We start from the raw sequence: 27,955 nt of genomic DNA, 5'->3' as shown, positions 1-27,955 counted from the left end.
ATTGTAAGAAAATAATAATTTAAATATCTTTCAAAAGATCTCCCCTTTCACTTAAATTCACACTACTTATGTTCACTTACTCACTTATATTCATATTAACTTCACAGTTAATTTTCAGCGTTTGTGTTCAATGCCTGGTTGTTTCCTTTGAAAAACAGGTTTGAATTACAACTACCTTTCTATATCAATTAAGTTTTGAAACACTTTAATTTGATATCCCTATATTTCTAAACCACCCAATAATTACAGTTCCCTTGGAGGGTAGGGGTGAACAAAACTTCTAAAAATATACTATTTAAAATAAAAGTAAATTTTAAAAGTCAACGATATCTGAATTATATAGATTTTTAATATAATACTATAAACATAGCCTGTCCTTAATATATTAGTTCAAATTTACCAATTACCTACACCAGTGATGGCGAACTTATGGCACGGGTGTCACAGGTGGCATGCAGAGCCATATCTGCTGGCATGCAAGCTGTTTCCCGTAGCTCAGCTCCAATGTGCATGTGTGTGCCACCCAGCTGATCTTTGGCTCACAGAGGCTCTAGGAGGACAGTTTTTCTTTCCAAGAGCCTCCAGGGGGATGGGAGAGGGTGTTTTTACTCCGCCAGCTCCTGGGAAGCCTTTGGAACCTGGGGAGGGTGAAAACGAGCCTACTGAACCCACCAGAAATTGGGAAACAGGCCATTTCTGCCCTCCAGAGGACCTCCAGAGGAGTGGGGGAAGCTGTTTTCACCCTCCCCATCCATTGAATTATGGACGTGGGCACTTGCGCAGGCACAATAACATGCACACATGTTCTTTCAGCACCCGATGGAAAAAAGGTTCACCATCACTGACATATACAGTACTGTTTCTTGTTTGCTGTGGCTTTTAAAGAATGCAGCAGCTGTAGTCTTCCTTGAATTGTTTAAAAGAGACTTAATAGCTTAATGGCTGGGTGACTGCCTGAATGTTCATAGAGTTTCTGGCTATTGATGCTGTAACTTGCATAAGGCAGGAAGTGCCGCAGAGGAGTGTTACGTTAAGAAGTTACTAAGACTTAGAAGTTCTGATGTGAGTAAGAGTACTTGGTTAATTCAACCTCATAAGCCTCTAACATTGTGATGGTTCCATTATTCAGACAATACTAAAGCTTTGGCTGATACCTTTGAATTTTACAGTTCCGTTTTATATAAACGTTCCCATGCCAACTTAAAACAAGAAAATAATAGCCATGTCAAAATATTTATATTTTCTAAGTGCGTTCATTTAGTGCGTTCTTCTCTAAACAGAGGGAGGTGATTTTGAGTGCAACCCAGGAGGTATTAAATCAGAAAAGATGTTGCTGGCTGGGAATGATGGGAATTGCAGTGTAATATATTATGAAAGTGCCACGCTTTCTTTTATCTGATTTTGAAACTCAAAATAAAGCTCTTACTTTTCCTCTTTGAGACAGAGTGTTGATTGTTGCTGTGCTGAAAGAGTGAAAATAAAGCTTTGGTAAATTTCTGAGCTAAGAAACCTGGGGTATGAGTCTCTTTCCATATGCAGATAAACAATTTTCTGAGCCTCATCGAAACAACACCGAGTTGGTTCCTGAATCTCCAAGGTAATACCTTCTCTCACCGGACTGTCAATATTAATCTGAAAAAAATAGGGATTTTTTTTATTTTACTTTTTAAAGAACAGTCAGAAGCTAGACAGAGTAACATGCTGAAGAATGTACAAAAAAGTGGCATCATGAAATATGAAAAATTTGACAATGTGACAAAATTTATTTATCTGGGTATAGCTTCCCAAGTTGCAAATAATCTGGATAACCTGTGTATGGTTAAAAGCATAAAAACAGAGAAACCAATAGAAAAACAAAAAAAACACCGTAATGCAGAATAACTGAAGCCAAATTAAATGTATTCCAATAAAATAATAATAATAATTTATTAGATTTGTATGCCGCCCCTCTCCGAAGACTCGGGGCGGCTAACAACAAATATCATATCAGGATGGACTTAGAACTAAAGTTCAGCCCTCCTGATCTAGAAGCTCCGATGCTGGCTAACGTGACACAAATAAGTGTGATAGAAAATTACTGGGTGACTTGAAGCCAATTATTCACAGCCCAAATTCCCTCACAATTTTGTCATCGTAAGAAAAAAATAAATTCTTACCATGGATACTATAGAATTTGATGCACCATTAATTCATTGTGTTTGTATTTGTAATGTATTTATTTATAAAGGTGGCCTTCTAGAGATATATCTCCTGCTAGCAGCCTACTTGTGTAGCCTTATGTTAAGATTTAATGAGGTATTCCTCATCAGTAAAGAAATACATTTCTTATTCATCATACAAGCTATTGGTAAGTCCCAAAGGTCTAGTTGCCTCTTGAAAAAAAACCACCAAAACACTTTTGGGACCATAACCTGCACGACCGAGAATCTCTATAGACAAAAGCTATTGGTAAGATTTCAATCTGTAATATATATTGTCCATTTGGATAAATTATTAAAAATGCTCAACACTATGAGAGCATTCACACAGTTTGTTGCAAAATAAGAAATTATTTGTAGTCCTGCCCAATTTATTAATTTACCTCTTTCGGAGCCTGGGGTTGAATAAATTCCTTAAAAAGTTTTTGTGCTTCTGATATTCTTTTCCTCTGTGATAAAATCTTCTTATACTTTTCACAAGCCAACCAGAACTCCATGTTCTCATCACTATACTCAGTCTTCAGGTAGGACTTGTAGACGATCGGCCCATCTGAAAATAATATGTCAAGCATTGATTTGCAAACTATACTAAAAGTAATTATGATAACATTTACTTATTCGACTTCTATGCCACCCAATCCCGAAGGACTCAGGGCAGATGTGTTATGTTTTATTCTCTGTATAAGATACATTATGAACAATCATTTTCTGAGATGCTGAGGCTATAACAGGAAGTGAAAATTACTTTAGCGGATAGCTATCTATTTTGTTTTGTTTTCCCTTTCATTTACCATAATATATAGTTAAAGGAATATTTGGGGTAATATTTTTCTTTTTTCTTAGTATTGCCATCCCCAAGAACATGGTCAATTGTATATATAGATATATCTATATGTTTATCTATATGTCTAACTACATTAGGCTTCTTATATTAAGCTTAATATATCTCTACTATCTTGATCTCTCATTCTCAATCTTGATTTCTATTTCTATTTAGAATAGAATAGAATAGAATAGAATAGAATAGAATAGAATAGAATAGAATTTTATTGGCCAAGTGTGATTGGACACACAAGGAATTTGTCTTGGTGCATATGCTCTCAGCGTACATAAAATAAAATATACATTTGTCAAGAATCATGTGGTACAACACTTAATGATTGTCATAGTGGTCAAATAAGCAATGAAGAAGCAATATTAATAAAAATCTTAGGATATAATAACAAGTTACTATCATACAGTCAACATGGGAGGAAATGGGTGATAGGAATGATGAGAAAAACTAGTAGAATAGAAGTGCAGATTTAGTAGAAAGTCTGACAGTGTTGAGGGAATTATTTGCTTAGTAGAGTGATGGCGTTCAGAAAAAAACTGTTCTTGTGTCTAGTTGTCTTGGTGTGCAGTGCTCTGTAGCGACGTTTTGAGGGTAGGAGTTGAAACAATTTGTGTTTCATTTATATATCTCTGTCTCTATTTCTAATTATTTGGGTAACTGATGTATTGTTCCTACAAAATATCCCACCTTTGTTATCTTTACAATAACTGAAGGTGACAAAATTTCAGGGGTGGTTTTCTCCCTGTTTGGTTCAGATTACCTAACTGGTAGCAACCCACTGGTGACCTTGTTTTAAAAGGTTTTTTCTTGTTCTGTTGTTTGTAAACAGGTCCTCCTCCCCACCACCGGGTTTATACTGATCTTTATTCCTTTGCCCAAAGTAGAACTGATCAACTCCTCAGCTGTGTTTTGGGCTGATTTAGCAGTAGAATTAGATTTATATATGGCTTCACAGCCCTCTCTAAGCAGTTTACAGAGAGTAAGCATATTGTCCCCATTTTACCAACTTTGGAAGGATGGAAGGCTGAGTCAACTTTGAGCCTACTGAGATTCGATCTGCCAAATGGCTGGCAGCCAGTGATCAGCAGAAATATCTTGCAGTACTGCACTGTAACCACTGTGCCACCTAAGCTCTACTACTGAGCATGCACAGAAGCCAAAATGCATGAGGGACACATGCAAAATGTGGCAAAGGTAAGTGGAATCCATCCCGGTGGCAAACATATCCAACATACCTTCCTCTTCAACAACAACCCTGTGAGCTGAATTAGACAGACACAGGTCACTAAGCTGGATTTCATGTCTATCATTTTCTCACTTGGTACCTTAGATCAGTGTTTCCCAACCTTGGCATTTTCTGGCTGGGGAATTCTGGGAGTTGAAGTCCAGATATCTTCAACTTGCCAAGGTTGGGAAACACTGCCTTAGATCCTATTTGCATGCCTCCCCCAACCACAACCTTCTGATTGGCAGTAATATCCACCATAGGTATTTTGATTTCAACAGAGAATATTTTTTTTAAAAAAAGAAACTGGTATTTTATAAAATGCCAGTCTGGAAAATCCAAAGGACGTAAGCAAATGAGCCAACGTGCTCAAAAGCAGGTCTCTTGTCCAGGGTAAGGAATAGAAAAATAAGCAAAAGATTGTGAATGTTATTTCTAAATATAGATCACATTCTTAAAACATAACAGTTGCTGAGCTTCTTTGTTATTGCTTCTTAAGTTACTTCAATAAATATTGAAAAAGTTCTTGGATGCCTTGTGAACTTGGCTAAATGGTTTGGGCCTGTCTCTGAGATGAAGACTGATACTGCCAAAGGACTCCCCAGCCTCTGTTTTTAGATGGAGAATGGGTTAGTGAGTAGTAAAGAGGGTGAAAGTGAGGAAATGTTTAATATTTAACAAGATTTATATGCTACCCAACTCCAGTGGTCTATGGGTAACTGTCTCCGAATGCTCTTCAAGGATAGCCCCATGTAGAATGCCTTGCAATAGTCCAGATGTGAGGTGATGAGGGCATGAGTGACTGTGTGAAGAGCCTCCTGGTCTAGGTAGGGCTGTAGGTTGTTCTAACCTCAGCTGTGGATCTAGTTATTTCTTTTCCACCCCCAGCACCAAAGATGGACAGATGGTACAGTCCTTGTGGGGCAAAATCCACAGCCACTCAGTCTTGTCGGGGTTGATCTTAAGCCTGTTGACTCCCATCCAGACCCTTATGATTTCTAGGCACCAGCACATCACATCCACCACTTCACTAAATTCCATAGGATGGAAATGTACAGCTGAGTTTCGTCAGCGCACTGTTGGTAACTCACCCCATGCCATCAGACAATCTCACCCGGTGGTTTCATGTAGATATTGAAAAGGAGAGGAGAGAGGACTGAACCCTGTGGCATTCCACAAAGGAGGGGCCTAGGGGTTGACCTTTGTCCTCCCACTAATAGTGACTGCAATCAGCCAGAGAGATAGGAGGAAAACCATCATAAAACAGTGCCTCCCACTCCCAATCCCTCCAGCTGTCACAGAGGGATACCATGGTCAAGAACTGTTGAGAAGTCAAGAAAAAGCAGAATAGAAGAATGACCTCTATCCCAGGCATGCCAGAGATCATCCATCAGAGTGACCAAAGCAGTTTCAGTGCTGTAACTGGATCTTAAGCCAGATTGAAATGGGTCCAGATAATCCACTTAATCCAAGGACCGCAGGGATTGGAGTGCCACCACTTTCTCAACAACCTTGCCCACAAAGAGCAGGTTGGAGACAGGACGGTAGTTGTATAATGAGGTTGGATCCAGGGAAGGCCTCTTGAGGAATGTGTGATAGAGTAGGTGATGGAGCATGAAGGAAACTGATTAGCACAGAATGAACAAGAGAGTGAGATGGAATGTGGCAGAAGAACAAGTAAAAGAGAAATAAGTGAGAGAACATGCAAGTGATAGAGTGAAAGAGGAAGAGTGTAAGAGAGTTAATCATTGATAATCTGTGAGTTGGGGTGGACGATCCAGTGCTTGAACTTTGTGATAAGTATCAATGTGTGGAGTCTTCTCAGTAGAGCAGAAAGGCAGAAATCCCCCACTCATCCTGAAAATCAAGTTCTGGCAGATGATTCAACTGCTGGTATAGCCATTTGTTTCAGTTCACCTCATCCCACACAATGCATTATGGGGAGCAATCAGTGATGTTTTTCAGCAAATTTGCATTTTGTGGAGTTTGAGAAATATACCATGCATGGAATGAGCTACGTTCTGTAAAAATCAGGGCAGATTTATTTTAACTGACATTCCTTTTTGAAAAGTTTAGTTTCTCTTTTTGCTGTAACAAGATCAATTTCTGTGGGGAACACAGACTGGGTATGATAGCATATTACAAAATGAAAAGAGGAATAATCTGAGATGTCCTTAGCAGAAGTCCATTGGTAAGAATCCCCCAGTGAAAAATGATTACTTTAGGTTGCCATAAATCAGCTTGAAAGTTAAGTTGAAAGTTGTTTAAGTTCATTTAAGTTCATTACACTCATTTGTCTCATTAGTTGGTAAGTTTCTACTTTATCTTCAGCCAAATCATGTTGTGGGGGGAGAGGAATTTTGGGTCTTCTTCTTCTGCTTTAATGGCACCTTCCCAATCAGATTTGAAAAGATGGCTAAATTTACCATTCTAGGCATTTGTCAGAACTTGTCTCCTTGCCCAGCCCAGCCTGCCACACTTTAGGAACAATGATTGGTGGATCATTGCCTGGGAAATTCATGCATTTTAATTTGCCCTGTAGGAAACTGTCAGGCTAGCCTTATTTTATTTTATTTTTTATTTATTTGTTTATTTTGTCCAATACACAATGAGGGTTTAAGTGGGTATATATCTATATACACATAGTGAAATACATGATGAAGGTTATAGAGGAGATACTCATAGTAAAATATATTTAAGAGATAATAGAAAAGAAGTTATAGTAATAGAACATATCAATGAAAGAATAGAAGATATATAGGAATAGAAGAAAGGTATAGGAGATATAGGAGAGCAATAGGACAGGGAACGGAAGGCACTCTAGTGCACTTGTACTTGCCCCTTAGGAATCTGGATAGGTCAACCATAGATAATCTAAGGGTAAAGTGTTGGGGGTTTGGGGATGACACTATGGAGTCCGGTAATGAGTTCCATGCTTCGACAACTCGGTTACTGAAGTCATATTTTTTACAGTCAAGTTTGGAGCGGTTAATATTAAGTTTAAATCTGTTGTGTGCTCTTGTGTTGTTGTGGTTGAAACAGAAGTAGTCACTGACAGGCAGGACGTTGCAGCATATGATCTTGTGGGCAATACTTAGATCTTGTTTAAGGCGTCTTAGTTCTAAGCTTTCTAGGCCCAGGATTGAAAGTCTAGTCTCGTAGGGTATTCTATTTTGAGTGGAAGAGTGAAGGGCTCTTCTGGTGAAGTATCTTTGGACATTTTCAAGGGTCTTAATGTCTGAGATGCGATATGGGTTCCAAACAGATGAGCTGTATTCGAGGATGAGTCTGGCAAAAGTTTTGTAAGCTCTGGTAAGTAGTGTGAGATTGCCAGAGCAGAAGTTACATAGGATTAGTTTTACAACTCTTGAAGCCTTCTTGGCTATGTTGTTGCAGTGGGCTTTGGCACTTAAATCTTTTGTTATTAGTATACCAAGGTCTTTAACCGAGTGGGGATTATCTTGATAATTTGATTTTTCAGTTCATATTTGGAGTTCAGATTCTTCTTCCCAATGTGTAGGACAGAGCATTTACTAGTTGAGATTTGGAGTTGCTATGTGTTAGACCACTCTAACACTTTTCCAACCTTGTTCACGAGGCAGAGTTGAAATCAGTTACATAGACGGAGAAGATTTATATTGGTATACTTCATGCTGCCTCGTGGACTGGAAGATGGCATGCTACATTGGCTATTTGAATATGTCCTATGTCATAAATGCCATTTATTTATTCCCATTCCTTCTTACTGTTCTGATTAATAATCATGTATTTACTCACATTTAGTAGCCATAAGCTTTTCAAAAGACTGAGACCACTGAAGAACTTCTTCCAGGCTTATCCTTTGAGAAGCAAGGGCAAGGACAGAAAACCCAAAGTTAGAACAGCCAAAACCCACATTTTCACAACTAGCTTTAATAAAATCTAAGACTAGGGATATTGATAATTTATCCTTGTGCTTTGCTGAGCATCCCCAAATACTAACAGAATTTGTTTCCTGTATTTTCAAGCTAAGGGAACAGAAAAAAAAGCAATGCTATCTTTAACAAATATTTCCCATGGCAGAGAATACATATGCATTTTTAGACAATTTAAATAATCACTTAAAATAATTATAATAGATGTAATATTATTGCATGTGGGCCTGTCTGTCAAGAAAAGATAGGGCAGCACATCCAAGTTTCAGAAATCGAGGTTAAAAACTAGATGGCAAGAAGCAAGTAGAGAAAATTTTAATATTTTTGCTCCTCAGAGATGAATTCATAAGGAAGCAGTTTGTATGACTGGGTGCTTACATGATGTACCTCCATTTCCAGTACTGAGGCAGAACATTATTTGTATTTTGTTTTAGAAGTAGCCTTGACAATCTTTTTATTCTTTTTTTGGGGAGGGGGGTGTATAAATTTTTTTATTGTTTTTCACACCTTACAGAGATTCTAATTTACATACCTCAAATTAAAATATAATACAATACAATATCAAATGCCAAATTCTTAGTCAAATTAATCATTTTTTTCTAATTATTTAACCAATTATTTCTGGTATATATCATTCATCCTGTGCTACCTCCTTTCCAAATGCTATCATCTGGATTTTAGATAATGTTCTTCACTTTCATTTACATTTAAAGTGCTATAGCTATCTAAATTTCTCTTGGCTATTTGCTATTTTTCCTAACTGTGCCATCGTGCTTCAGTCTCTTTCTAGCATTCTTAGAAAACACATTCCTACTTATATTTGAAAAAACCTTCATTTTAACATAGCTGTCCTTAACAATAGAAAATATACAAATTTATGTCTCTTTAAAAGCCCAGGAAGGAAAGAAAAAAAATTAAAAAAGAAAAAAAAGGAAAGAAAAAAGAAGAAAAGAAAAGAAAAAGAAAAAGAAACACTATTCATATCGTATCTTAATCTATACATAGGAGGAAGGTTGTTGTTAGAAATTTTAAAATACATTTCCTACTCAATTCATTTATTTCACTTCTTTCATTATATCAGTATATCATTTCTACTTAAACAGATCAAAATAAATATAAATCATTATTATTCCATTATTTTGTGCGAAAAGTATCTTCCATTAAAAAAGACCAAAGTATTAATTTTCTTCCCTAATCTAGATATTTTCCACTGCCGTTCTTAGTGTGATAATCTTCCCTAATCTATAAATCCCGCTGCCAATCCCAGCGTAATAATCTTCCCTAATCTATGTGTCACTGTCACAACAGTGCAACAATCTTCCCTACTCTAATTATTTTCACTGCTAAATGAAGTGCCATAATCTTCCCTAATCTATATATTTCCCTAATCTATATATTATCCCTAATTCTAAATCTATCGAACTCAGTGTGATAATCTTCCCTAATCTATTCATTTTAACTCTTTGTTGTTTCATCTGTCTCTCTTTATGATGCCTAACATAATTAGTGCTAATTATTATCCCATATTAATCCTACTCCTGTTATTATAGCTCTCCTCCCTTTTCTTCCCCCCCTTCCTCCCATTTTGTTTATCACCATAAATCAAATAGGGAATTTATAATTCAATCAATCAGAATAAAAAAAAAAAGAAAGAGAGCAAAGAAGAAAACAGAAAAAAAGTCATCCCAAAATAATAATAATCATTATCAAATATCTCACCTATATTATACGCAATGATCAAAGCTATTTTCAATTTTTTCATTTATAAGCCATTACATTTTCTTCTCTTATATAATTCTTCCATTTTACACTTTATATCACTTGCTTATATATTTATATATATATATATATATATATATATATATATATGTAGATTGTTCTGAGTTCGGGTTTTGCCCTGTGTAATGTTTTGCATGTCTATGCGACGTTTCGGTAAAATCACATTTACCATCATCAGGCTGGAGTTCCAATCTCTGTGTTTTTGCAAATGAATATTAGCAACTGACATTCCTTCTTAGCATGTAGTGTGGGGGTGGAGATTTGCTTTGAATGTAGCAAATAGATTGGGTGACTATGCTTCCGTGATCTGATTGGTTGGTGTAATCATGGTTATAGAAGGAATGGTATGAAGATTATGAAGTGTTTTGTTTAAGTCTGATTTCCAAATATAAAATTCTAAAATCATAATAATTAAAGGATTGACATATTGATTATAATGAAGTTTTTATTTTGTTTAAGGCTGGTTTCCAAATCTCTGGCAGACGTGAGGTATCATCCCGTTTATTTAAACAAAAAGATCTTTTTTCAATTTCAATAGCTTCTAGAGAGATTCTTTTATATAAATTCTCTGTTTTGTGGAGTAATTTAGTTTTTTCAAAGTCAATTTCGTGCCCTGTTCTTTTAATGTGCTGGACAAGGGAGGAGGTCTTCTCCTGTTTCTTGACTGCATTCATATGTTCTGCCATGCGCTGGCTCACTCTTCGGTTAGTTTGTCCAATGTATGTGGCTGCACATGTTTTGCAAGGGATTTCATAGATACCTTGGTATTCTAATTGGATTTTATCTTTGGGGCTCCTTAGGATATTAGATATTTTTTGGTTAGTGCAAAATGAGGTTTTGATGTTATGTTTTTGTAGAATTTTACTAATTTTATCCGTGGTGCCTTTGATGTAAGGAAGGATGGTGGTGCCATTGTCCTGTTCTTGATCTTGTTTTTTGGGGGGTGTCTCTTTATTGATTAGGTTTGTTATTGTTTTCTCTTTGAATCCATTAGAAATTAGTACATCTTTGAGTTTGTTCAATTCAGTTTTTAAGTGCTCATGGTCAGCTAAGCGTTTGGTTCTGGTGATGAGAGTTTTGGCCACTGAGGTGATTTGTGCGGGGTGGTGGTGTGAGTGTGCATTTAGATAACGGTTGGTATGGGTTTTCTTTTGGTAGATAGTATGTCCTAGGCTGCCATTGGGTTTTTTATAGACCAGTACATCTAGAAAGGGAAGTTGATCATTGATTTCTGTTTCCATAGTAAACTGTATTTTGGGGTGTAGGCTGTTGAGATGAGTGAGGAAATTGTCTAGTTTTTCTTTACCATGTGGCCAAATTACAAAGGTATCATCAACATATCTCAGCCAAAGTTTGGGTTTGTATTTGGCTTGCTCTAAAGCATTATTTTCGAAATATTCCATATAGAGGTTGGCTATGACAGGTGATAGAGGTGATCCCATGGGGGCTCCCTCTATTTGTTTATATCTTTGTTCATTATAGATGAAGTATGTATTGGTCAGGCAGTGGTTGGTAAGGTCTAGGATATATTTGGGGGGTTTGTGTTTGTCTTGGATAGCTGTCAAGGCTTCTGTAATAGGTATTTGTGTGAACAGGGACACGACATCGAAACTTACAAGTAGGTCATCGGGTTGTAGGTTTTGTTTTTTAATTATTTGTATAAAGTGGGATGAATTTTGAACATATGAGGTAATAGTTTCTGTATATGGTTGAAGGTATTTGGCTAAAAATTTGGCAAGGTTTTGTAGAGGGGAGCCTATAGAACTGACTATTGGCCTGAGAGGTATTCCTTCTTTGTGTATTTTTGGAAGGCCATAGAGTTTTGGACATATGGAAGATTTTTCTCTGGGGATGATTTTTTGCTGGATTTCTTCGCTGATGGGAGAGGCCTTGATTTTAGATTTGGTGGTTTTTTCTAGGTAGGTGGTAGGATCTGTGCTTAGGAGTTTGTAGGCCGGATTTTTTAGAAGATTTGTCATTTTTTCTTTGTATTCTGCTGTGTTCATTACTATAGTGGAGTTTCCTTTATCAGCTGGAAGGATTATTATATCCTGGTTTTTCTTTAGATTGATAAGTGCCTCTCTTTCTTCCTGCTGTATGTTACTTTTTGGAGGTTTACTAGAGCACAGAATATTAGTGACTTGGAGTCTAATATATCTAATATATATATATATCAAGAATAGTCCTAAAAATGCGAGTTCCAGGTATATGTGTGAATGATGAGGCAGCAGCCATCTCGATCACCGGAACATAAAAACTTTAATAAAACTTAGCTTTCGTTAGCGTGCTGCTAACTTCGTCAGAGTATTAAAATGCTATCATGGGAAGCACGCAGGCACAAATTCAACACGCTCAAGAAAAAGACAGAACTACTATGTGCACGCAGGATCCATCAGACAGAGAAGACGCTGGTGCACAATCTGTCTTCAAAGACTCTTACAGACACTCAGACCTGGATCTTACAACGGGATGCTGGCTTCAACTTGGCTGATGCTAAGGTAGTTGACTTTGCGGCAGCTTTGGAGTCAACCGTCCATCAGATTGAAACCACAGAGGAAACAAAGAACTCCATTAGGCAACGTATAACAGGACTTCTTGCCAATCACAGACCATGTAAGACTTTGTCAACATCAGAAACATCAGCCCTCCAAGAATTAAGGAAGGACAATTCGATCATGGTGCTACCAGCAGATAAAGGTAGGGCAACTGTAATTATGGATAGGGTAGATTACAACAACAAAGCCCACAACCTTCTTAATGACAGGAGTGCTTACCAACCTCTTGATAAAGACCCCATGGTATCATTCAAAAACCAAATTAATAAAATGATGGACAAACTTAAGAGACAAGGCAAATTGGATGAGGAAGTGATAAGAAGGATCCGTCCGAAAGATTCAGCCATGGCACGATTCTATGGCTTACCCAAAATTCATAAGGCGGAGGTACCCTTACGCCCCATTGTTTCTCTCCGTGGTACCCCTACATTTGGTTTGGCCAAATGGCTACATGGCCAAATACAATGTCTGATTGAAGGGACCACCACCACCGTATGTTAGGCTACAGACTTTTTAGAACAGCTTAAAGGGGTGGTGGTGGTGGAGGAAGATGAGGTAATGGTATCATTTGACGTTATTTCACTATTTACATCTATCCCCCAGGATCTAGCAATTCAAACTATTAACAATTTATTGGCAACAACAGAACCAAGACATTGTAAGGCCCCCAGCACGGATGACCTCATCCAGTTATTGAAATTCTGCCTAAAAACATACTTTACATTCAACGGCCAGATATACGAACAAGTAAAGGGCACACCGATGGGATCCCCAATTTCGGGCGTGATTGCAGAAGCAGTTCTCCAGCAATTGGAAAGAGAAGCCATGGAAATATACAAACCCAAGTTCTGGACACGCTACGTCGATGACACGTTTACCATCATTAAACAACGTGATAAAATTAGGTTCATGGGAATTCTCAACTCCATATATCCGGATATTCAGTTCACGATGGAGGAGGAGGCCAATGGTAAACTGGCCTTTCTGGATGTACAGATCAACCGGAACCCAGATGGAAGCATCGACACGGAGGTATACCGGAAGACCACCAGCACGGACCGCATGTTACACAACGAAAGCAATCACCCCAACGCACATAAAGTCAGCTGTATACGGACATTATTTAACAGAATCAATACTCACTGTAGCACACGGGCAGCCAAACAAAAAGAACGAGCGTATCTTTACCAAACTTTTATACGTCATGGCTACTCGAGAGCTTTTATTCAACGGTGCACCACACCCAGACCCCGACAACCTACTGAAAGCGCAAACGAAACATCAGCGTGGAGGGTACTCCCGTACATACAAGGGGTATCCGAAACAGCCGCACGCATACTGGCACCCCATGGGGTCAAAGTAGCGCACAGGCCGGATCAAACTTTGAGAAAATCAGTAATGCGCCCGAAGGAAACCTTAGTGAAGGAGGAGTCCTCCTCAGTAATTTACCGTATAAACTGCAATAATTGTGCGCACCACTATGTGGGTGAAACGGCTAAAAGATTGAGAACTCGTATACACGAACACAAGTTGGCGGTCCGACGTCAGGAACAACGCTCCCAGATTTGGACACACATGGAGGAGCAGGATCATGGCTTCGATTTCCAGGGAACTGAGATTCTGGCGCGAGATGAAACCAAGGGAGGTCGCCTCCTAAAAGAAGCCTGGTTCTCCAACGAAAATTCTTTAAATAGACATATTGATATGCCATCAGCATACCAGGCTTTAAGGCACCAACAACGACTTAAAGGAGATAGGTCATTAGGATTGGATAAAGCCCCTAACAGAATTCTCCAGGCCAGGCATAGAAACCAGCTAAATGAGGGTGGAGCAACCCCTAGTGGGAAACAAGGGAACATACTGGAGCAACACGGAGGTAGAGGGGGAGGGGCACAATGCAGGTTTAACGCAGGGGACAAGGGGGGATTAGAACAGTGCAGACCTAGGACGAGGGCATGGGCAAAAAAATTGCAAGAGCAGACATGTACCACCATAGAAAGTAACAACGGTAATGGGTGGAAGGAAGTAATATCAAATACCTCTAAAGCATTGCCTCGTAACTCCACCTCCTCCCTTGGGGAGGGAAATAGGCAACAGACACGAGTAAAAGCGGTAGTTCCCCCTTTAACCAGCATGATTAAGCCTACAATTAGGCTTGCTGCAGAGGGGAGGGAAGGGTGTGGCCCAGTGACGCGGGCTATGAGCAGACTGAGTAATGCTTTATAAATGTGATTGTCTCCCATGGCATTTTAATACTCTGACGAAGTTAGCAGCATGCTAACGAAAGCTAAGTTTTATTAAAGTTTTTATGTTCCGGTGATCGAGATGGCTGCTGCCTCATCATTCATATATATATATATATATATATATATATATATATATATATATATATATATATATATATATATATAAAAGATGTGTATTTTCATTAGTAAACTCCCATAAGATTAAAATATTAATAAATCCAATTCATTATGTATACTCAATTCTTTTTATAATTTATAGTTTTGTGAGAGAAGAAAAAAAAGAAAAAGAAAGTGCTAATATCTTTTAGTAACTTCTAGATATTCTTACAAGTATTTTAATTTTAATTTTCTTAAAAGTATTTAATTCTTAAGAGTATTTAATTTCAATTTATATTATTCAATGTAATTTCAGTCAGATCAGGCAGTCCATATGTAATTTCAGTCAAATCAATCAGTCCAATTAGATCAAATCAATTCAAATAAGTTCAATTCAGTTCAAATAATTTCATTTTGACTATTTCCTTCCTTCCATGCATTAGCTGATCCATCTTCTCACAGCAAGAATATTGTCTTTAAACATATAGCAAACTGCTATATTTCCTCTGGACACACGATGTCGCTAGGCGATCAATTTTCCAAGTCTTCTCTGAATAGCTCTTTTATAGTTCCTTCCGGTTTTAGTGACTTGTTCTTCCGGTGTTATGTTCCTCTTTGTTTATAGAAAAAAAGAAAGATAAGGATTCCACAACAGAAGTTTAAAATTCCAAATTCCAAAAGGCGAATTTCAAAGAAAACCAATTAGGTAGTTAGAAAAAAATCGAATGATATGCAATTCGCTACTTTTCAAAGCTTCCGCTGAAATGCCACACTTCTTCAATCTCAGGCCATTTTAACTCCGTCCAGCAACCAAGAGCAGAAACAAAAGTCTAAAATCCCATTCAGGCACTCTCCGCTTACGAACATAGACAGGAAATCCCTTCTTCCCCTCTGAAGGTAACTCCTCTAAGTCTCTTTCCAGATGGAATCATTCGGCTACCATCCTGGCATTGCGTAGTCTCCACAGCTGTGTCGGAACAGGCATGGCTGCCTGTCTGGCTTCACCACAGCTGGTGCGAGACAAGCCAGTTCACTGGCAGTGTCCCATGCATCACTCTCCCTGCAGGAGAGATCTGGTCTGGTCCAAAAGGACCACAATCCCAGGGCAATAGGACTTGGGGACATTCCCAGGAGAGAGGGAATAATTCCCAGTGCTGCGGCCATGAGACCCCACCCCCCAATCTGACAATCTTTTTATTCTTAAGGTATTTTGTCTATGTGTACAATGATTGAACAAATGAACAAATGAATGGCATCATCAATAAAAGTGGACATACTTAACAGAAAATAAGTGCAATTGAAGTTATTGCAACATTAGGACCTATTTTACTTAAGCCTCCTTTGTTCAGAATTTGAAATATTCATGTTTCAAATTCTCTGATGTAATTACAATATTTCTTTGTAGTGAAAATTGTACTTGCTTTTGAACTATTTATTTAGTCATTCTTGCTCAATGAGTGCACTTGGAAATATACCAATTGGTATATAGTGTACCAAATATATCAACAAGCAACCTATTCAACATTTACAAATAGAGCCAGAGAATTGATTGGCACCTGTTCCTAGGCAAGTAGGATTGCAGAAATTATATTAAAAAGAAACTAATGAAAGGAAGAGTAGTATAAAAATAACAAAATGTAGCAATTTAAATTATAAGGTTAGATTATGTTACAAAGTACTATGAAGTAATCTATTTTTGTAATTATTTAAATGGATAGAACACTATGGATTCCCACTGTTTAAAATTTTGGAAGTGAAGTAATTGATTTTCTGGCATTAAAAAATGGAAGAGATTAGCTGTCTTAGACTGCCATGTGTTGGGATACAAAATAGAAGCATTTGTTTTCATCTTCTCCTTTAGCCTGTTATCACCTCCCAAATGCTCACAAAAATAACTTCATTATTTTGAACTTTAGTAGTAATCCACTCTTGATTAAAAGTAAAATTGTCTTCCAAATGTTGAGGCCAAACAAAAGATCCATAAAACAGCTTGGCTGTTTGTAGGGTTTTTATAGGCTTGCTAATTTATAATCTATCTCACTAGTTTTATTGAACAACATGAATAGATATGCATGCACATATGTCTACGTATTATGCTAATAGCACTTTTGGGCCTATAATCATTAACACTCAAATGAGGCAATCTTTGGTGACAACATAATCTGGGTTATGTTTGTTTATCGCCCAGACACATTTAGGAACATCAAAATGGCAATAAAAGGTGTGCAGCTTTTTAATTGTCCATAATTCATCAAACAAACATTAACGAAAGAGGGGAAAAAAGGGGAGAAAAACCTGTAAACTGTTAGGTCAACTGGTTCAAGTCATGTGGTTAATAATATAAAGTCCCTGGGATTCCTATATTTAGATGACAAAAGCACTCCTCTCCCCACACAAAGCAACAGATGGCCTTTGTGGTTTACAGCTGGTAGGGGAATAATTATTTTCATTATCCTTAAATTCCCAATCTAGATTATACTAATAAAAAAGAAACCCAAATGTCTGCATTTTTTAAATTCCACGTTAGACTATATTTTGAACTACTGAGCAGTGTCAGCAGTCACTACTGTTCAGAAAGCATTGCAGTCACTACTGTACAGTCAAAACCCTACATCATTTTTTTTTGAGTGTGTGTTTGAGTGGTAATAGTAGTAGTAGAAGAAGAAGTAGAGATGGTATCCTCTTTGCCAGTGATGGGCTACCAAAATTTTTACTACCACACTGTGGGCGTGGCTTATGCATTTTGTTTCAACATCTTTCACTGTAAATTGGGTGTTCTGGGGTGGAGCTCCATTTTCGCTACCCCACTGCGTCCCCCCACTTCCGGGCAGTAGCCCGCCCCTGATTATCTACTATATAAAGTGTATGTACACACACACACACACGCACAGCTCTTCTAAAATTATACAAATTCAATCTTATTTACTGTGATAGGAAAAACATACCCAGAACCCAGAAGGGAAAAAAACCCACAAAAATCAAAATGTTACTACCGGTACTGTGTACCTGACCAAACTTTTGCTACTGGTACTGCGTACCTGACTGTACCCATAGGAGCCTACCACTGCTCTTTGCTCAATGGAACTTCCCTTCTCTATGTACTCAGTTTCTCCCCAAATCTATTGGATTCCAAACACTCCAAAGCAAATTAAAGTGAAGGCATGGAGTTAGGGTTGAGTGGAGTTGAGGAAGTAATTTATGGAGATATGCCATTCTATCAGTGGACATGCACAACTGGATTCAACTTGAATATCAGCAGCCCTTTCAAAAGACACTTTCAATTTGACATATAAGATTTGATTTTTCCTCCTCCTATTATTGCTTCCAACATTGTATATAGCTCCCAGTGACCACAGGGTTGGCCTTCTATGGCCAGACGATGTCAGTTGGCAGGGCTGCGGGCAAGTGCCTTCTCTGTGGCAGCTCTGGCTCTTTGGAACCAACTGTCTTCTGAGATCTGTACTGCCCCCCCCCCCCTTACTGGCCTTCTGGAAAGCCGTGACCTGGCTCTGCCAGCAGACCTGAAGCCATTGAACAATGTAGTACCAATATGAATGGTTTCTTATTGGGTTTTTAACTGTTCTTTAGACTTTTTTTTTAGATGTTGTGAACCTCCTAGAGTCCAGAAGGAGTTGGGTGGCCTATAAATTAAATAAATGAAATAATACATAATAAATATAAATGGTTAAGTAACATCTGAAGGTCACTCTCAAAAAACTGAAAATTCCTGGTTTCTTCCTTTACCTTTCTGTAAATAAGACTGCTTGTAGATTGTTTTGTACTTACCTGGAAATGACTCTGTTTGTGCCATCTCTGAACAAACTGCAAAGCCAACAGATACTGCGATTCATAATCCTGGATGAAGAAAACAAATATTCTATTTAAGGGATATTGGTAGGATGCAGAGAAAATCATAATGTATATGTATTGATGCAACTTTAGGTCATCTTCCAGACAAAACAAACCAATTTTCATCTTATCCAGACTTATCTTGAGCTCATTACATGTGGGGTTGAGTTAATATACTGATTATTAGCTATTTTTCCATTCCTGCAAGATTATACCCTTTCTCCTTTGTTTTTCCTATATACCAGGGTCAGTTTCCCAGAATAGCTGTATGACCAAATCTTTCTAAACTCCTCATGACGTCTCTTTTCCATGAAGCATCAACCTCAAATCTCAAATATTCACATGTAATTGCACCTAAATTGAAGATCTAGCATGGCCCTGTGTAACATGAATTAATTTCCCTCTTTTTCTTTTCTTTTTCTCAGTTGAATATTAGATTGTAAATTCCTTGATGGCAGTTCACTTTTAGTGCATCTGCATCATGGAGCGCCATGCATGTTGGTATCATCATCATCATTGTTATGTCTGTGAGTTCTCACTCAAGTCCGGTCTCTACAGAGGGTGCACACTGCCTCCTGATTGGCTACCTGTTTGACATTTCTCCGTATAAGGAGCTGTCAAACAGGATTCGTGATTACCATCAGCTGAGAACGTGCATGTGTTAGCTGCCATGCATTGGCAACCTGTTAGCTGCTGTATGAAATAAAGAGAGCTTTAGCACAAAGGCCTGGCTCCCCTCAGTTATTGGCCCACCATTCTGGGATTGGAACAATCATCATCATTATCATCATCATCCACAAAGTATCTTTTCTTATTGTGTTGCATGCCCATATTAATTAAGATGTGCTAAATTTCTTTCTTTCTTTCTTCCTTCCTTCCTTCCTTCCTTCCTTCCTTCCTTCCTTCATTCATTCATTCATTTATTTATTTATTTATTGGATTTGTATGCCGCCCCTCTCCGCAGACTCGGGGCAGCTAACAACAATCGTGAAACAACATATAACAAATCTAATATTTAAAATAATTTTAAAAACCCTAATTTTAAAAAAACCAAACATACACACAAACATACCATGCACAAATTGTATAGGCCTAGGGCAAAGGGCATATCTCCGTTGCCCCATGCCTGACGACAGAGGTGGGTTTTAAGGAGCTTGCGAAAGGCGAGGAGGGTGAGGGCAATTCTGATCTCTGGGGGGAGTTGGTTCCAGAGGGTCGGGGCCGCCACAGAGAAGGCTCTTCCCCTGGGTCCCTCCAAATGACATTGTTTAGTCGACGGGACCTGGAGAAGGCCCACTCTGTGGGACCTAACAGGTCACTGGGATTCGTGCGGCAGAAGGCGGTCCTGGAAATATTCTGGTCCGATGCCATGAAGGGATTTATAGGTCATAACCAACACTTTGAATTGTGACCGGAAACTGATCAGCAACCAATGCAGACTGCGGAGTGTTGGTGTGACATGGGCATATTTAGGGAAGCCCATGATTGCTCTCACAGCTGCATTCTGCATGATCTGAAGTTTCCAAACACTTTTCAGAGGTAAATATGATAGAACTTTTGTAAATACACTGAGAAGTATTGTTCTTTTTCTTTGTGGAGAACCAATTCAAGGGGAAAGCACCATCTTTGCTGCCCCTGTGTGGACTCCTGTGACAATGCTTTCTTATCTCCTCTGATAATGTTTACTACAAACACACAAAGCCAGAGGATCTATGCAGACTGAGCTGAAGTGTGAAGAACTAATACACAGAAGTCTGTTACCCTGGGAAGAAGTGCTCTTTAGATGGGATTGGATATATAGCTGTAGTATCCATCTTTGGTAGCCATCTGTGGTTTCTAGATTATTGGAAATGTACCACTTAAATAAAAATGTCTTATTTCCTGAATTAATTTTATGATTAGTTAGAGTGGAATAGCTGCAAGTGGGTGTTCTGAAAGAGAGCCAATTTTCAATTATTTAATTTACTATTGTACATTTATGAAGGAGAAGAGAGAGAGAATGGTGAATATATGTAGCTCTGATATAGGATTAGGGTGGAGGTTTGTTCTCCAAGCTTATTGGTAGATTTCTGAATGTTTTGTTACCAAATTAGATAACAACTCAGGAGAAGAGACATATCAAAATAAATTGCTTGGCACTGAGATACTGGTTTGTTTTGACTTGGCTGTTAGTGGAAGTGAAATTGTAATAGGCACATCAAGTTCAGTAGTTCTTTCAGATTTCAGGAAAGTGATTAACTACTATGATTTTTCCTTTACTCTCAGCAAATTCATAAATGAATTAAATACAAATAACTATCCTGAAAGTCCACACCCTGGAATTTACTTATTAGTTATCTATTTTATTTATTATTTATTTATTTATTAGATTTCTATGACGTCCTTCTCCTCAGAGTGGCTCACATCAAGAATTTTTTTTTACAACATTTAGAAATCTAAATCTAAAATCATCCTGAAACCCCACTTTCTTAAAAACCCAAATTCTTAAAAACCAGTCACTCATATTCATCTAATGATGCATATAGAATGCACTATTCAGGACTTCTAATCATGCACAATAACTATATTTGCTGGGTTGATTTTATTTGACATACACGCATTAGCTTTCATTGAATCTAAGATGAAAAGTTTTTTTCAGTCCAACAAATATCTTCATCCACCCTCCTTCTCAGTTCCTCAAAAATGAGCCACAAGCGTTGCAAACTTGTGAAGCAATCAGCCAGAGTCTGTTAAACAAAAGACTGCTTTTTGACATATATAACTTCTCTAATAGAATCATCTCTTTTTCAAATCATTTTATAAGGTTTACCTGCTTTTGCAAAATTCAACATTCAATAAATCAGGAATTCTGTAATTATATGTCTCAGCCTCTGGGGAGGTCACAAGCAAGTAGTCACAACTATGATTGTGATTTTAATGTTGGTGACACTTGTGCACACAAAGCAGAAGTATTATTAGGTCTTCCTGTTTTTGCTGGACAAACCTTACGTACAAAATAAACTGTAAAATGTCAGCACTTGAATACTGAGTGTATCCATCACTCACAACAGCAGTTAACTTCTCACATGGCTTTTATAGTCTTTGAGGGTGTCCATCAAAGTGTGTATACAATTGTTAGTGAAGTTCTGTATTTTTACACACTATTGTTCATTTCTAGATTTCCAAGGGAAGAACATTTCTGTTACCTGGTAAGAAAAAAGCTAAAGATGATCTATTTACTAATAGTGCTGATAAAATAAACTTAAATCAAAAAGTATGAATATGTATGTTAAATCAAGAAAGTATGAATATATTCATATATTGTTTGTTCCTAGTACTAATAGAATCAATTTCATTTGTGGGGGAGGGGTGTTATACAATTTCATTTATCATTGAAATTGGTGAAAATTTTGAAAAGCCTTGCCATAAGGATGGGATTAATTCAACTATAGTTCTATCTGCATTGAGGATTTATCCAGATTATCAGTAGGGAGTATTAAAAAAAAGTCCTGTTACACTTGTGCATTACACTTCTTCCATGCATGTTGAATTCTTACATTCATTAAAAGGTTTACTTTTAGAATGTATAAACTTGGAAACCAAACAAAAGCCCACCTATTGAGAAGCCTTCCTTCCTGCCTTCCTTCCTCCCTCCCTCCCTCCCTCCCTCTCTCTTTCTTTTCTTCCTCCCTCCCTCCCCCCTCTCTCTTTCTTTCTTTTCTTGCTTCCTTAATGAAAGAGAAAAATAGAAAAGCTAATTCATTCAGAGGTGCAGCAAAATGGATTTCATGAAAGAAGGCAAGGTGCATCTTATTCCAAAAACACCTAAGGAAGAAATACAGCACTATATCGTACATTCTTCTTGGAAGAAGATCTAGCCATAGCAATGCAGTGTGCATTCATTTGCAACTTACTATGGCCTATATGCTGCACTGTTTACAAAACCTCTGAGTGGTTAATAAGTAACAGCATCAGCACTGAAATGTGAAAACTCATTAACATGATCAAGTAATGTGCTATCTTTCAGGTGATTTGATCTGGTAAATGACTTTTTCTATTAAGACAAGATTGTTGAGTATTTCCACATTGTCAATCATTTCCAATGATTGTGAAATGTTAAATTTGAGTGGTAATAAATAGATATACTTACTATATTTTATACTAAGTAGATATACTTATTATATACAGCATAATAAAAAGGAATGAATGAATCTAGTTCCTCATTTAAAAATGGTGAAAGGAAATGGATAAAGCTGTTATTAAATTTATTTTAAATTTGCTCTTTGTTCAAAAATGTTTTGACCACAGGGTACTTCAGTTATAGGCACCAATAACTCATTTTTTAAATATATATTTCTGTCTCTCACCTATCAGAAATATTAAACATGGACTATCTTATGTAGTTCAGTTTCAGAAATGTAATATCTTAATATTATAAGGCCTTACATTTTCACACTTACCAAGTTTTCATTATACAATTTGCACAATAATGGACCTATTTCAGTTGCAAATATTCCATTGTAACTATATGTATCTTAACCACAGTTTTCTTCTAATCTGGGAAAGCGTATGAAAAAATCATTATATCCACTGATTCAGAGTTAATAGCTAAGAATTAAGAGATGAAATGATAGACATTCATTAATCACCCTTAATAGTTGTTGAACAAAAATGATATCCCAAAAGACCGAACTGATAGTATTCCCATCCTTTCTGCCTCTCGTTAGCCCACTCATTCTTGTATAAAAATCTACAGAATTTCATCTCTTTGACAGAATTAGGTTAATAGGTTTCTTGGTGTTTTTATTAGAAGTACAAACACATGATGCTACATAAAACAATAAAATATTTCAAACTGAGGAGGTCCTATTGGAATGACACTGTACTTACTGTTTTAGATTATTTTATCCTTAAACAGTACAGTAGGTGTTTTTTTAATTCCATGGCAGTTAGGTACAGACTCTTGAAATCCAAAGAGTCATCAAATTATACATACCACTAATATTCACCAAAACTAAGAAAAACAAATTACCCATAAAAATAAGAAAGCTCCAAACCAAAAAAAGAATTATTTGGTGCAAAAATAAAGCAGGCCATGTTTCAAACTTTAAAGGCCGCTATAAAAATTTGTGTCACCAAATAAAGACTGAATATACCAATTATTACATAATCCAAGAAGAAAAATCTTCTATGGACAAAGTCTACTTGTGCCTTCTACAACTTTTAACAATAAACTCAAAGACTCTAGACCCATCCCATCCCTTAAAGGACCAAACAATATAGACCATAATGATGAACCAGTCAAAGTCAACCTCTTTAACATCTTCTTCAGCTCAGTCTTTGTTAACAACAATGGCTCATGCCCAACATTTCCTAACCGCACCACAAGTAACCTCAATGATTTTACACAAATTGATTTTACAGAAGATAGTGTTAGAAAGACATTACACAACCTAAAACCATCTTTATCTATTGGACCAGATGGACTATGTGCATACTTCTTAAAAAAGCTCTCCTCCACCTTGGCTGAACCTCTAAGCATAATTTTTAATAAATCTTTCAGTACTAGCTCCCTACCCACACTATGGTCACTTGCCACAGTCATCTCTATCTTCAAAAAAAGGAGATCCAAGCAACGTTGAAAATTACAGACCTATCTCTTTGTGTTGTGCCACCTGCAAAGTTAAGGAATCAATCATAAACCAATCCATTACAGTCCACCTTGAAGCTAATAACCTGCTTTCCAATAAGCAATTTGGTTTCTGAAAAAAATTATCCCGTAATCTACAACTCTTACACTGTAAAAACATTTGGACCACTCAACTTGACTAAGGTAATTCAATTAATACAATCTATATCGACTTTTGCAAAGACTTTGACTCAGTTGTCCACGACAAACTTCTTCTGAAACTCAAATCCTACAGCATCTCTGGACTACTACACAATTGGTTAACAGCATTCCCATCTAACAGACAACAAGTGGTCAAAATAGGAAGTGCCACTTCTCTTCCTGCTCCTGTTAATAGTGGTGTCCCTCAAGGTAGTGTTTTAGGACCAACACTATTCATACGATACATAAACGATTTTTGCAATTGCATCACTAGCAATTGAGTTCTTTTTGCAGATGATGTCAAACTATTTAATACCATGGACAATACTGCTACCCTTCAAAAAGACCTTGACCACGTGGCAGAATGGTCTACAACCTGGCAACTTCAAATCTCCACCACTAAATGCTCTGTCTTACACATTGGTAAAAAGAATCAGAATACTAAATATAAACTTGGAGGAATTGAACATTGACAACCCTCAATCTGTCAAAGATCTTGGAGTAATCATATCCAATGACCTAAGTCCTAGAGCCCACTTCAACAACATTGCAAAAAAGGTTTTAAGAGTTGTTAACTTAATCCTTCACAGCTTCTTCTCTGGTAATTTTGAACTGCTAACAAGAGCTTACAAAATATTTGTCAGACCAATCCTAGAATACAGCTCACCTGTATGGAACCCACATTGCATATCTGACATGAGTCCAGAAATATTTCACAAGAAGAGTCCTTCACTCCTCTTCTCACAACAAAATATCTTATTCCGCCAGACTTGAAATTCTTGGTTTAGACAACTTACAACTCCACCATCTCCATTCTGACTTAATTATAGTTCATAAAATCATATACTAAAATGTCCTACCTGTTAATGACTACTTCACCTTCAACCGCAACAACACACGAGCACGAAATCGATTTAAACTAAATGTCAACCGCTCCAAACTTGTCTGCAAAAAATACAACTTCAGCAACAGAGTAATCAACAACTGGAATGCACTACCTGACTCTGTTTTCTACTCCTAACTCCAAAACCTTTAATCTTAGACTATCTACAATTGACTTCTCCCCCTTTCTAAGAGGTCTGTAAGGAGCGTGCATAAGCGCACCCTATAATTGTTTGGCAAAATAAACAAACAAACAAATAAATAAATAAAATAATTGCTTACTTACCACAATATCCTCCAAGTTTTTGAGGAGGGGTTTATTGTGATGGTTGAGGAAAATATTTGCTTCTGTTTAAAATCAGATCTATGCCAAAATCTGATCACTTTTAGTAGTTTTTGACTTGCAGAGGATACAGCATTGGGTATCTGCTTCTGAAAAAGAACTAAGTCTCATATTATTGCGTCCTTCTTGGTGTTACTGAAAGCAGTAAGCGCTTCCCTTCTGCTTTTGGGAGTTGTCATCTTCATGTGTTTACATTTAAACGTTGCTTGTGGTTAGTAGGAAGTTCCACCAGCCTTCAGAGATCCATTGATAAGAGGATGTTTGTTCTGTCAGTTGTAGAATATCTTTACTAATTGACTGAAGCCACATTATTATTATTTTTTTTGGAAGAAGTTATGAACAATGGCTGCAATCAACAGATAAGGGTGTAATTTTGTGGCTAAAAGTTTCCAGTCCCTTATCAGGTGATGCTTCTCTCCTATGATCAACCCTCATTTTAAAAGTGATGAGGAAGTAGATATAGGTCAAAACCACTTCCTTTCTACAATGAAATAGCCATAACATGTGATCAATTATTAAAATGTGCTTTTGGCGAAGTCCTTTTTCTTTGCAGATACTCTGGTCTGAGTTAAATCCACTGCATCTTGGAATTGAGATTTTAGCTGAATTTCCGATCCGCCCCCTCTCCTCCTCTTCCAAGAAAAGCGCGGAGGCTGCCTGCTTGAGCCTCATGACGCCGCTTCGCCCTGCCTGTCTCCGTTGTGTTTTCGGGGGGAGCGGCGGGAAAGCCCTGTGCCGGCCAGGAAAGCCAGCTTTCCAGGAAAGCAGCGTGCCTTTTAAACACGCTGCTTTCCTGCACCTCTTTCCTGGGGGGGAGTGGCCTCCTCCCCCCCTGCCCAGGAAAGAGTTGCAGAAAAGTGCACTGCTTTGCCGGAAAGCCGGCTTTTATATTCTTACTCTTTTCCCTTAATATCTTCTCTAAATTTGTTTCTTGTTTGAGGAATATTTCTTTATTTTCCCTTTTCCTTAAATACCTACTTATTGAGTTAACTTGTAACCAATTTTGTTGTCCAAGGCATCTCTCTATTTCATTTCTATTGATCCTTCCATCCTTTTCATATAACTGTTCAATTCTCTGTATACCTTTTTCCTTTAATTTCCATATTATCTTTGTGAGGTTACTTTCTTTATATTTATCACATGCAGCGTCGCTAATTTAGAATTTGTCATTTTTAATTTGCCTTGCCATTTCATCCAACTTTCTATAATAGCTTTAGTTGGATCTATTAATCTATTTATTTCTATCTTGTTCCATTTCCTAAATAATAATTCTTGATTCTTAATGTCATTAATTCCTTTCTCTAATTCTACTCATGGTTTCTCTTCTAATAATTGTAATTCCATTAATCTATCTATTTGATATGCATCCCTGTAATACTCCAAACTTGGATTTCCCCAACCTTCCTCGCCTTCCGTGGCTATCAGCCATTTTTTTTTAATTCTTGGTCTTTTATTACCTTCTATCCAAGCATTTAATTTAGTATCCCATTCTTTTAATTTCCTTATTGGGAAGGTTCCATGCATTACCTGTAAAATGTATAACATTTTTGAGATAATCATCATTTTTAATGCTCTTACTCTAGCCAATCTTCTCAAATTTTTATTTCCCCAATTCTTAATTTGTTTCTGAATTTTTTTCCATATTAAATTATAATTAAATTCAACCATATTTTCTGGGTTCTTTAATAATCAAACTCCTGAATATTTCATTTTCTTATTCCTCCGTTTTAAACCTGATACCTTCCGTATTTCAATTTGTTCTTTAGGCCCGGTATTTAGACAAATAATTTCTGATTTTTCCATATTTATTTTTAACCCTGATTGGTCTTTAAATTCCTGAAGTATTATAATCATTCTCTTAATCATATCTACTGGTGTCTCTGTAATTATTATAGCATCATCTGCAAATAGATTTAATTTTAATTCCATATTCCCTATTTGATATCCCTTCCATTGTTTGTCTTTTCTAATTTTATTAGCTAATGTTTCAATTGCCATCGTGAAAAGCATCAGGGATAGGGGGCATCCTTGCTTGGTTCCATTATTTATTTCTATCTTCTCCATTCTATTTCCATTCACTCTAACATAGGCTATATTTTCCTTATATATTTCTTTTATTACTTGACAAAATGTTTCCCCATATTCAGGCTATTACATAATTGAAATAAATAGTCATGATTTATTTTGTCAAAAGCTTTATAAACATCTAACTTTAATAGTCCCA

At 37.1% G+C, this 27,955-nt stretch overlaps 1 protein-coding gene across 1 annotated transcript; it reads right to left on the bottom strand.

The window, feature by feature from the left end:
* On the bottom strand, positions 1 to 26,029 carry RGS13 (regulator of G protein signaling 13). Its single transcript, XM_070749013.1, has 5 exons — positions 25,675 to 26,029; positions 18,635 to 18,703; positions 8,036 to 8,097; positions 2,582 to 2,748; positions 1 to 1,632 (listed from the first exon to the last, which is right to left on the bottom strand). Exons 2-5 carry the CDS (start codon positions 18,697 to 18,699, stop codon positions 1,423 to 1,425), a joined length of 504 nt encoding a protein of 167 aa, XP_070605114.1. The 5' UTR covers positions 18,700 to 18,703; positions 25,675 to 26,029; the 3' UTR covers positions 1 to 1,422.
* Between the last annotated feature and the right edge of the window lie 1,926 nt (positions 26,030 to 27,955).

This window comes from Erythrolamprus reginae, chromosome 3, assembly GCF_031021105.1.
Source record: "Erythrolamprus reginae isolate rEryReg1 chromosome 3, rEryReg1.hap1, whole genome shotgun sequence".
Taxonomy (NCBI): domain Eukaryota; kingdom Metazoa; phylum Chordata; class Lepidosauria; order Squamata; family Dipsadidae; genus Erythrolamprus; species Erythrolamprus reginae.
This window is presented reverse-complemented; position numbering and strand designations above follow the sequence as displayed.

What these genes read in the sequence shown, in the direction of transcription:
- RGS13 (XM_070749013.1), bottom strand. Translation starts at nt 18,699, where the DNA reads ATGAATCGCAGTATCTGTTGGCTTTGCAGTTTGTTCAGAGATGGCACA. An exon ending in ACAAACAGAGTCATTTCCAG is followed by an intron (nt 8,098 to 18,634) that starts GTAAGTACAAAA and finishes TGCTTCTCAAAG; the next exon opens with GATAAGCCTGGAAGAAGTTC. An exon ending in AACCCCAGGCTCCGAAAGAG is followed by an intron (nt 1,633 to 2,581) that starts GTAAATTAATAA and finishes TATTTTTTTCAG; the next exon opens with ATTAATATTGACAGTCCGGT.